At 49.4% G+C, this 10443-nt stretch overlaps 1 protein-coding gene across 1 annotated transcript; it reads left to right on the top strand.

Moving 5' to 3' along the window:
• Positions 1-629: 629 nt before the first annotated feature.
• Psmc4 (proteasome 26S subunit, ATPase 4) lies at positions 630-8463 on the top strand. The gene is made up of 11 exons (XM_004874168.3): positions 630-819; positions 1697-1795; positions 1901-2087; positions 3622-3768; positions 3852-3961; positions 4050-4143; positions 7170-7337; positions 7423-7499; positions 7633-7801; positions 7988-8043; positions 8215-8463. Exons 1-11 carry the CDS (start codon positions 784-786, stop codon positions 8326-8328), a joined length of 1257 nt encoding a protein of 418 aa, XP_004874225.1. The 5' UTR covers positions 630-783; the 3' UTR covers positions 8329-8463.
• Positions 8464-10443: the final 1980 nt, after the last annotated feature.

The following is a 10443-nucleotide window of genomic DNA, read 5'->3' as shown; positions in this document are numbered from 1 at the left end:
CTGCTTCATTTTCTTCAGCCCTGTTATACTTAATTCACCCTGGGCTCCTCATTCCCAGGATGGAGCCTGATTACAGTGTCACCTTTCAGTGGCACAGTCCTGGGAGGAGCTGCCCACATGAAGATCCCCTTAAAAATCCTCGTGTGGAACTCAGCCCAAGACTTCTCCAGCTCTGCCACTAAATGGTACATTTCCATCCTTTAGAAAATCCCTTAGACCTGGTGTGGTGGCCCAGGCCTGTAATTCTCAGCACTCTGTAAGGCAGAGGCAGAAGGACTGCAAGTTCAAACCCAGCCTGGGCAAATACGTTACTTAGCAAGATCCTATTTCAAAATTTTAAAAAATTTTAAAAGGCTGGGGATGTAGCTCCGTGCGAAGGCCTTGTCTCAATCCCCAGTACCAAGAAAGAAAAAGAAAACAAAGAGCAGTTGGCCTCCAGTCTCCCAGACATATCACACAAATTTTCCCTATAAAATTTTACTGTAACAGTAGCAACTCAGCCCCGCCACCTACTGGAGAGAAAGCCCCTGCAGGAGCAGCACAGGAGCGCTGCTGCGCACGCGCAGGTCTCTCAAGCAGCTCCCGCGCTCTCCGGGGACCCTGGGGGCGGAGCTTAGGCCAAAATCTTCCCTCCCCTTCATCCTATTCCTGCCCATCCAATCCGCTCTCCGTGGTGTTTTAAACTACATTTCCCAGGAACCTGTTGGACCAGGGGCTTCCGTTGGCGTCACCGGAAGTGGTGACTGTATCAGTCTGAGCTACACTGAGACCGGCTTGGTCACTATGGAGGAGATAGGCATCTTGGTGGAGAAGGCTCAGGTGCGGTGGGGACTTGGGCTTTTTACTCCGAGCTGGGCTTGGGGAGAGGGTGAAGCCAGGCCCAAGTGGGGGCCGAGTGATTTCGAGGATCCCAGCCCGGCTTGTGGTGATTTCGGAAGCCTCGGTAGAGGCCTGTTTGGGTGGCCAAGTGGTAGTAGAAGGGCGTTAAGACCCAGAAGGCGGAGCTGGGAAAGTGAGTGACGGTATAAACTGCCTGAGATTGATTGATTTGAATGTCATGCTGCGAGTGCTTAGAGACATCATTGGTCCGTTGGGATTGGATAGGATGGTGAGGGGTGTGTGCGATCCGGCTGTGTGGACCCGGGGCTAAGCGGCTAGGGGATTGATTGATCTTCGGCGTTTGGCTTGGGGCAGGGGAACAGTTACGGTAAGTATTATGTGTGACTTGTTTGAGTGATGTTGGGCCCATTGTGAGTTGGGAGTCTGTGAAGTGAGGGATCGTTTAGGGTAAACTGGGTAGTGAATGCTCGGACTCTGAAGGTGTAGCGACCTTAATAGCCTGTTTATAAGTGAGCCATGTGACATTAGGAATCTATTGAGCGAGTCTAGGGATGTTGAGTTTAGACTCTGGTAAGGAGTTGATGTAACGTTTAATCCTAGTCGATGGTTGGCTGTTGCTGGGGATATGTTATGAATAGCATTTAATACAAAAAATCGGTGTGGGAGAGAAGTTGACATAAAGGGCTTGTTTAGGGGCTCTGTGACATTAGAAGCCTGTTTAGGGAGTTCAGAAGGAACTGAATGATATCAGGAACCTGAAGAGGCTGGCTGAGTGATTGTGGTGATGTGGGGAGGGGGCTCTAAATGCTTCCATGAGGGGATTCTTTTCCAACTTGAGGTTTCCCCATTGATCTAGGATGAGATCCCAGCACTGTCTGTGTCCCGGCCCCAGACTGGCCTGTCCTTCCTGGGGCCAGAGCCTGAGGATCTGGAAGACCTGTACAGCCGCTACAAGGTACGTTCAAGCCCAACCAAGACCCCCACACAGGCCCACCATCTCATACTCTGCACCCCAGCTCAGCAAGGCCTGGAGCCATCCCTTCCCTCACTCTGCTCATAGAAGCTACAGCAAGAGCTGGAGTTCCTGGAGGTACAAGAGGAGTACATCAAGGATGAGCAAAAGAACCTGAAGAAGGAATTCCTCCACGCCCAGGAGGAGGTGAAGCGAATTCAGAGCATCCCACTGGTCATTGGGCAGTTTCTGGAGGCTGTGGATCAGAACACAGCCATCGTGGGCTCTACCACAGGTGAGTAGCTGGGTGGATGGGGACACTTCATTCATTCATCTGACCACTCAACACTGATTCCTGGCATTGCCAGGAACTAGGTCTGCCATGTCCTCTGAGGTTTTTTTTGCTTTGTTTTTCTGGTACTGGGGATTGAACCTATGGCCTTTGCACCAAGCTACATCCACAGCCTTTTATTTTTTTGAGATAAAGTCTTGCTAAGCTGCCCAGGTTGGGCTCAAACCTGCGATCCTCCTGCCTCATAATCCCAAAGTGCTGGGATTACAGGCATTTACCACCATGCCTAGCTCTTTAGCATATTTTGACTGATCCACAAGGGTTGGGGGGTTTTGCCTTGTGAATGTCTGTTTGTCTCTTATCACTGCATATGTGTGTTTGTGTGTACATGTAATCTTACATGTGTGATATACTCTGATGTTTTTTATTCTGTTCTAATCTGTTTTGATTTAAACAAAATTCTGGTGTTGCCTCTAAATTGATCCATGACCACTTCTGGGTTGGGACCTGCAGTTTGAACTACTGGGGTTACGTAGGAGTTTAGGCTCTGGTAAGGATTCAGTGGATGATAGCTGCTATTATTAACCTAGGTCCAGACCCTGCCCATCTGGTCATTGTTTCTTATCTGTCCTGGGCTCTGCTCTTCTGGACTAAGGCATGTTTGTGCAAAGGTTCTAGGCAAAGGTGTGTGACTGCTTGGAGTTAAATTGATGAGCTAGGAGGACATGAAGGGAAAGAAGTAGCCAGTATCCAGGGTGAGGCCTGTATTTGACCTGTAGGAATTGAGTGGGCAACGAGCTCTCACTGAAAATGCAGTGTGGTTGGAGGTGCAGGTCTGGAGGGAGATGGTGAGTGCAATCCAGAACATCACAGAGAATTGTTTCAGGGGCTGCTAGATAGTTGGGTCTGACAGTCAGGAGAAAGACTGCTGTGCATGATGAGCTTAAATGTAGGAGGGGGATTGGAGAGGTAAGACGGGAGGCTGGTGACTGGGAGGAGTCATGTAGAGACCTAGAAAGGAGCAGATGGGGTTGAATCAGGGTCCAGAGGGAGGAGAAGAGGAATGGTTGGAAAGAAAGTTGGGAGGCTGCATGGAAGGCTATAGTGACCAGTGGGCTGAGGGGGGAGTGGAGAAGGATCCAGGATGAGACTTGAGGCTCTAGCTGGGAACGGAGGTCAGCGGGTCTCCTTGAGACAGATCTAGGAGGGAGCAGTGCAGTTTGGGGGAAGACACCAACATCACAGTGGGACACAATAAGTGAGAGATATCCAGGGGACTTCCAGGGGAGGCATGCTTGACGTTCAGGGCTGGAGCTCAGGGGAAAGCTGGGGCTGTAGGCAGACAAGGAAGTTGGTGTGAGTGTCCAGGACTGACTGGGGGAGGCAAGACTAGGGGCCAAGAGGGGCCCGTCTGGGTCTGAGTGAGAGGTTTGGGGGCTTGGAGGGCAACTGTGAGATACAGGGAGTGGAGAAGGGGCAATCTCAAGGTTCTGACACTTCTCAGTTTCCCCTCTCCCTCCCTGTTTCCTTCCCAAAGGCTCCAACTATTATGTGCGCATTCTGAGTACCATAGATCGAGAACTGCTCAAGCCCAATGCCTCAGTAGCCCTACATAAGCACAGCAATGCCCTGGTGGATGTGCTTCCTCCCGAGGCCGACAGCAGCATCATGATGCTCACATCAGGTGAGGGGGGAAGCCGGGGACCTGCGGAACCTGAAGGGACCCCACGGGCCAGGCTTGGAGCCCCAGCTTTACTCTTCTACCAGACCAGAAGCCAGATGTGATGTACGCGGACATTGGGGGCATGGATATCCAGAAGCAGGAGGTGCGGGAGGCTGTGGAGCTCCCACTTACACACTTTGAGCTCTATAAGCAGGTGAGGTGGCACAGGTGGCAGGCCCACTGTGTCTGGGGTTGGTGACGGGACACCCTGGCTCATCATCCTTTCCGCACTTGGGCCTCAGATTGGCATTGATCCTCCTCGAGGGGTCCTCATGTACGGCCCACCTGGCTGCGGGAAGACCATGTTGGCAAAGGCTGTGGCACATCACACGACAGGTGAGGCTGTTGCTCCCTCCCCCATACACTGACCTTCTGGCCGCCTCACCTTGCTCCGTGCTTGCTCGCTCTCTCGGGGAAATGACAGCACAGTGACTGCAAACATGGGCTCTGGGGTCACAGCCCAGTTATGCCTCTTACTGGCTCTGCAATCCTGGACAGGTGGCTTTACCTTCTTATATCTCCATTTCCAAAGTAATTTCACAGGGTGATTGTGAGGAGTTCGTGGAATAATGCAGTGTTTTTCCTATGGTTGGTTTTTCCTCTGGTGGCCTGCTGTGAATTCACACTGGTGGCTGAGAGAAAGAGATGTTTGAAGGTAAAGTCTGGGAGGGGACAATCTCCAGGGAAGCAAGGAGGGCAATGGGATTGTCCAGGAAGATGTGGTTGATCCATCCTGTGTAGGCCACTCAGGAAGGGGATTCCAGGGGAAGCAAAGTGTCTTAGTTACTTTTCTCTCATTGCTGAGACAAACTATCCAAAGTTAAAGGGCCAAGTTTTATTTGGCTTTTGATTCGTAGAAGTTTCAGTCTGTAATCGGCTGGCTCCAAGGCAGGGTGGCAGAGGAGCAACAGTTCATGGGCTTGGAAGACAGCAAAAGCAACAAGAGTCCTTAACAGCATCTTTTTGCCCCTTTTATCTTATTCAGACTATGGGGATTAGGGTGGGTAGAACTCACACCCTTAATCCTAGCGCCCTCAGGCCTAGCCCCACCATGAATCAATCACACACTCTAGATTCAGCCACCTGTGACTACATGAGGCTTTGGGGGGACATCTAGACCCATAACACAGGGTATGAGGAGGCACATGGATGGGGAGAGGGCATTCAGGACAAGATAGTAAGACTGGAAGGTGGAAGGAACTGGAGGATCATGAGTAGGCTGACTGCAGATGCCGGGAGGGCAGGAACCTTGTGCTTTTGCCCTTTTCTGTTTCTGGTGCCCAGCCCTGGGACAGCTGTATTGGGGACTCAGAAAACATTCAGTGAATGCCTGGCTGAGGTAGGGACTGTGTTTTTCAAGGTACAAGAGGTGAGGCCGAAGAGATCATGAAAGGCTTGAATGTAATAGTCTCAAACTGTTCAATCATTTCAGTGGGTTGTAAGCCAGAAATTTGGAAAACTGAAATTAAAATAGATAATGGTAATGGTGAATAAAAGGGAGGATGCCAGACACCTGGAATATTCAGCCCTTTCAGGAAGTTGTGCATATGTACTTCAGTACTTGGACTGAGTTGGATATTTACTGATTATCTGCTGTGTGCTAAGGGTCCTAGTTACTAAGAATATGGCAGCAAACATATCTCTTCATTCCTGGAATTGACATCCTACTCGGGGGGAGACATATGTTGGAAGATGGTACAAGGGATATTTTAAGGGTCTTGGCAAGAGGATGACTGGCCATATAAGAGAGCAGAAATGAAGTCATAAAGCTTTATGTTGTGTTTCAAATCCAGGATATCAGCCAGTCACCTTTTTTTCTTCCTAATTTAGTTTTTTTTAACTTTTTTAAATAATTTCTGAAAACAATTTTAGAGAAAATTATTTCAGAGTTCCTGTGTACCCTTCACCCAGATTCCCTAATGTTACTGTCCTACATAATCATAGGTCAGTCATGAGACCTAGGAAATTAACATTGGTAAAGTAAATTGGAGATAAAACCCAGGGCCTTCATACTGAGCCCAGCCCTTTTATTTTTCATTTTGAGACAGATCTTACCACTAAGTGGCCTAGACTGGGTTCATACTTACCCTCCTCCTGCCTCAGCCTCTCAGAGTGCTGGGATTAACAGGCATGCACCACCACACCCAGCTTAGCCTTCTTCAGGTTTCACCAGTGACCTACTAGTGTCCTTGTTCTGTCTCCAGTTCCAGTCCAGACAAAACAAGCTTAGCTAAGTAGGAGCTGAGACTGAGAGACTCATGATTTTTTTCCGGGTGAATTAGGGGTGGTTCATCATTGGTGGACAGAGGGAAGCACAGAGAGTACAGAGGGTGGAGCGGCAGGAACAGTTGCCATGCAGGGCTAAGCTACCTGCCTATGGAGGAAGGTTAAGGTCCTAAGTGAGATAGGGACTCATCTTGTCAGGGTGGCAGTTGGGATTTTACTAAGTCAGTAGCTGAGACAAGTGCACATTCCAGGACAAGTGAGAGGAGTGGCAGAACCCAGAGGGGCCGAAAGATTGAGGGGACAAGGAGGGCAGAGGTAGGACTGAAGTGGTTGAGTGGAGAGGCTGACAGACATGCCCGTGTTAAAAGAGGCTCCAGAGATGGGCGTTCACACCTGCACAATAGCCAAGATGGTCGGGGTGCATTGAGGACAGGAACAGTCAGAAACCCTGACGTGAAGATACTGAATGAGGTCCCAGATGATGCAGGCACCAGGAAATGAGGACACTTTGGGCAAGTATGAAGACTGGGACAGGCTGCTGCTCCTGATCGGCCCACATGTATTGCCTGTGAGTCTCCCCGTTCTGTGGTGGAGCGCAAGGCCTGGGGCTGTTCTCCACACACCAGAGCCTCATCCATGTACTGAGAAACAAGTCCAAAGGGAGAGCCCAGCATAAAGCTATTTCAGCCCCATGGCTAGTTGCCAGTTAGAACAAAGGACAGGCCTGGGATCCCCGACTACTTCAAGGATATTGAAAAATGATTCATGTCTTCTTAGTGAATGGACAAAATATCTTTTACTGGGCTTGTATACATTCCAGAAACTTAGGTGTTCAGGTTTTACTTTTTTCTTCTTTAATATTTAATATCCTGATTATATATTAGGATATATATATATATATATATATATATATATGCAGGGTTCATGGTTTGGGCTGCTGGGTTGGCTGTGGGGCACACACAGATGGCTGATTCTGGCTGGATCTGGGACCGAACCCAGGCCTGAGAGAATGGCCCAGCTACTAAGAGTGGGTGTCAAGGGAAAAGGATGTCTCCAGCGATTCCCAGTTTCAGTTAAGGCAGAGGGGGTCCCCCAGGAGGCTTATCTCCATCTGACCCCTGTTTTCCCACTATCAGCTGCATTTATCCGGGTTGTGGGCTCAGAGTTTGTACAGAAGTACCTGGGCGAGGGCCCCCGCATGGTCCGAGATGTGTTCCGCCTGGCCAAGGAGAATGCACCTGCCATCATCTTCATAGACGAGATTGATGCCATTGCCACCAAGAGATTCGATGCCCAGACGGGAGGTGAGTGACGGCCAAACAGGCCTGGTCTTGGACAGGCTTTTCATTGTGCTATTTGCCATGGACTGACTGTGTTGCACACTCTCAGCTGACAGGGAGGTTCAGAGAATCCTTCTGGAGCTGCTAAATCAAATGGATGGATTTGACCAGAACGTCAACGTCAAGGTTTGTGGCTCAGGATGGGCAAGTGGAGTTGTACAGGAATCAGGGGAAGTTGGGGCTGGTTCATGAGGGGAGGATATCGTGACAGGAAAGTATAGGGAAAGCAGAGGTCTGAGCTGGCTGCTCCCAATGCCAGGTGATCATGGCCACGAACAGAGCAGATACGCTGGATCCAGCCCTGCTGCGACCGGGACGCCTGGACCGCAAAATCGAATTTCCTCTCCCTGACCGCCGCCAAAAGAGATTGATTTTCTCCACTATCACCAGCAAGATGAACCTCTCGGAGGAGGTTGACTTGGAAGACTGTATCCTGCTCTGCAAATAAGGGCAGGGGTCATGGCAGAGAATGGGGATTTCCCTTCCCCTCCACCTCTGCCACCACCATGACCCAGATTGGGGGGGGGGGGTAGTGACAGTGATGGCCCCAGGATGGCTCTGGCTCTAGGCATTCACCCCATCAGGGAATAGTGTCCTTAACTCATCTGCTGCAGATGTGGCCCGGCCAGATAAGATTTCAGGAGCTGACATCAACTCCATCTGTCAAGAGGTAAGCCACAGTTTCTTTCTGTTCCAAATAAGGATGTGTGAAGACCCTTCCCCTTCTCTGAGACCACTCAGCTGAAGTCCTGTTTCCCCCATTGCCTTCTTGGGATCATGAGCCCATCTCTTTCTTCCTTCACCATTGTTGAAGTAGATCTTAATTCTCATCCCTCAACAGAGTGGAATGTTGGCTGTCCGAGAGAACCGCTACATTGTCCTGGCCAAGGACTTTGAGAAAGCGTACAAGACTGTCATCAAGAAGGATGAGCAGGAGCATGAGTTTTATAAGTGACCCCCTCCATACACACCCCATACCCCACAGGGACTGAGGTTTCTCTTTACTTCCCCAGGTACCTGTCCCAAACCTAGTTCTCTTTTCACTTTACACAGGATTGGTTTACTTAATAAATGGACAAGATTGAATCCATTTCATTTCTTCTTAGATGTTTAACCACTTTGGAGAACCTGGGCCTTGAATAGGAGCAACTAGGTCCCTCCTGACCTGACAAATAAGTGGGTCAGGTACATGGCCTAGATTGCAGCTTGAAAGAGAAGCAAAGAAACAAAAATAAAATTTAAAAAATAAAAATAAATAAATAAAGGAAGCAAAGAATTCAAGCCAGATGAGTTCAGAACTGGGGAAAGGGGTGGAAAATGAACCTCAGACAGAAGTCTTTGACCACAAAATAAAGCCCTCTCCCGTTTCCTGCAGGTGCAATATTTGGGTTTTAGTGATCCTGCCTTCCTCACAGGAATATCGGACAGCCAGCCCCTCAGAGTCTCCCAGAGCAGGAGGAGGGGAGGAGGTTAAATACCTGGCTTCTGTGAATGTTTCTGGCTCTGCTCTGCATGGCCATGCTGGAACACAGACAGGTTCAGTCGCCTGATTAAGTTTCCCGAAATCTTCACAGACCTTCTAGTGCCCACCACTGTCTGTCTGCTCACGTGTTCTCTGTCCTTAGGCACATTGTGTCTCCATTGGGTGTACTGCTCTGCATCTAAAGAATGGTAACTTCTGGCTAAAAGAACATTTCCCAAGCAAATAAGGCTGTTCTTGAGTCACACGTGACTTCTAGCAAAATCCTTTTCTCTGGTTCCTTAATACTGGAGGCTTTCTCTTCATTGTGTCCTAGTGCCTACTGGGGCTCGATTTCTGCTTAAAGCCTTGCCCGCCTGTACCACCCATGAGCCTTCTGCCTCAATAACCATATGTGCAGTGAGGCTGGCTGTCCTGTATTCTATAATCATTGATTACCTAGTCCACTCAGCCACAGTTTAATGAGGCTTTCGACGCTCTGTGTGACCTGGCCCTAGCTCACCTCTCATTCTATCTCTGGGCTCATCTAAATCCTGCCAAGAGCTCCCAGCTTTGCAGGGCCCTGGAAGCACATGTTCTCTCTGGACCTTCACACATGCTGTTGCTTAGACTGCTCCAACTCCATCCATCTTTACTGGACCAATTCTACTCTCCTGACATCCTTACACCTCTCCCCGGGACAGCTTCCCAGTCGTCATGGTTTCCCCCACCCCACCATGAGGGAGTCCTTCCACTGGGCCCCCTAGCTCCTGTCCATGCCCTGCTTGGCAATGCTTATGTCCTCTTAGCCTTTCTTGTTCCCTCTCTAGAGTGAAATCTCTGGATTGGTCAGGGAATGTGGCCCAGTCATAGTTCAAGCACTGTCACCTCCACATGGTAGATATTCAGTGATGCTTTTTGAAAAAAAAATATATGTCAGTATATATTTGGAAGTAAGATGGGAAGAGGGCCTAAGAGATAACGGAGAATCCCAGGTCCTTGAAGGGAAAAGGGTGATCCCTCCATAGATAACCTGGAAGGCTGAACAACTCACCTTCTCCCCACCAAATCTCACTAAATGAGAGCAATGAGCTGTAAGAGTAAGGAGTAAACTGCAGGGACAAAGGAGAGAGGAGGGATGGTGGCAACACAGTTTTGGAAAGAAGTGGATGCTTGCTCAGCCGCTAAGCAGACCTGAGGAAACAGGAACCTGAGCTGAAAAGAAATGTGAGGAGAAATAAACAGGTTTCGCCTTCAGAGGGAGTGGGGAATCTGAGGTACCAGGTTCTGCAAGTGAGGGCTGTATACAGATCAGCCTTGGGGGCAGGCATTGCCACGACCTGAACAGAAGATACTTTTTGGAGTTGGCGTGGCCAGTTCCCATTTCCATCCTCCTGATGATACACCTTGTATTATATCCCTAATCTGCCAGAGTCCTCACAAGTAAAATGGGTACAGCCTCTTAAGTCTCAGGGACAGTGAAAGGTATCACTAAATCTCACACACAAAAATAGCATAGAGCTGTAGATAAGATAGAGGGAAAACTGAGGGTCCTTCCCACACTGTATGCTTCTCCTGAAGAAGCTTCCTGAGCCGTGTGACTAACTGTAC

This window comes from Heterocephalus glaber, unplaced genomic scaffold (genome assembly GCF_053883595.1).
Source record: "Heterocephalus glaber isolate CG9 unplaced genomic scaffold, H.glaber_assembly_v1.0 deba00001002, whole genome shotgun sequence".
Lineage (NCBI taxonomy): Eukaryota > Metazoa > Chordata > Mammalia > Rodentia > Bathyergidae > Heterocephalus > Heterocephalus glaber.
Note: the sequence above shows the minus strand (reverse complement) of the source record. Positions and strands in the feature narration are given on the sequence as shown.

Coding starts and splice junctions, on each gene's coding strand:
- Psmc4 (XM_004874168.3), top strand. CDS start 784: ATGGAGGAGATAGGCATCTTGGTGGAGAAGGCTCAG. Junction 2,088..3,621: donor CATCGTGGGCTCTACCACAG/GTGAGTAGCTGG, acceptor TCCTTCCCAAAG/GCTCCAACTATTATGTGCGC. Junction 3,769..3,851: donor CATCATGATGCTCACATCAG/GTGAGGGGGGAA, acceptor CTCTTCTACCAG/ACCAGAAGCCAGATGTGATG.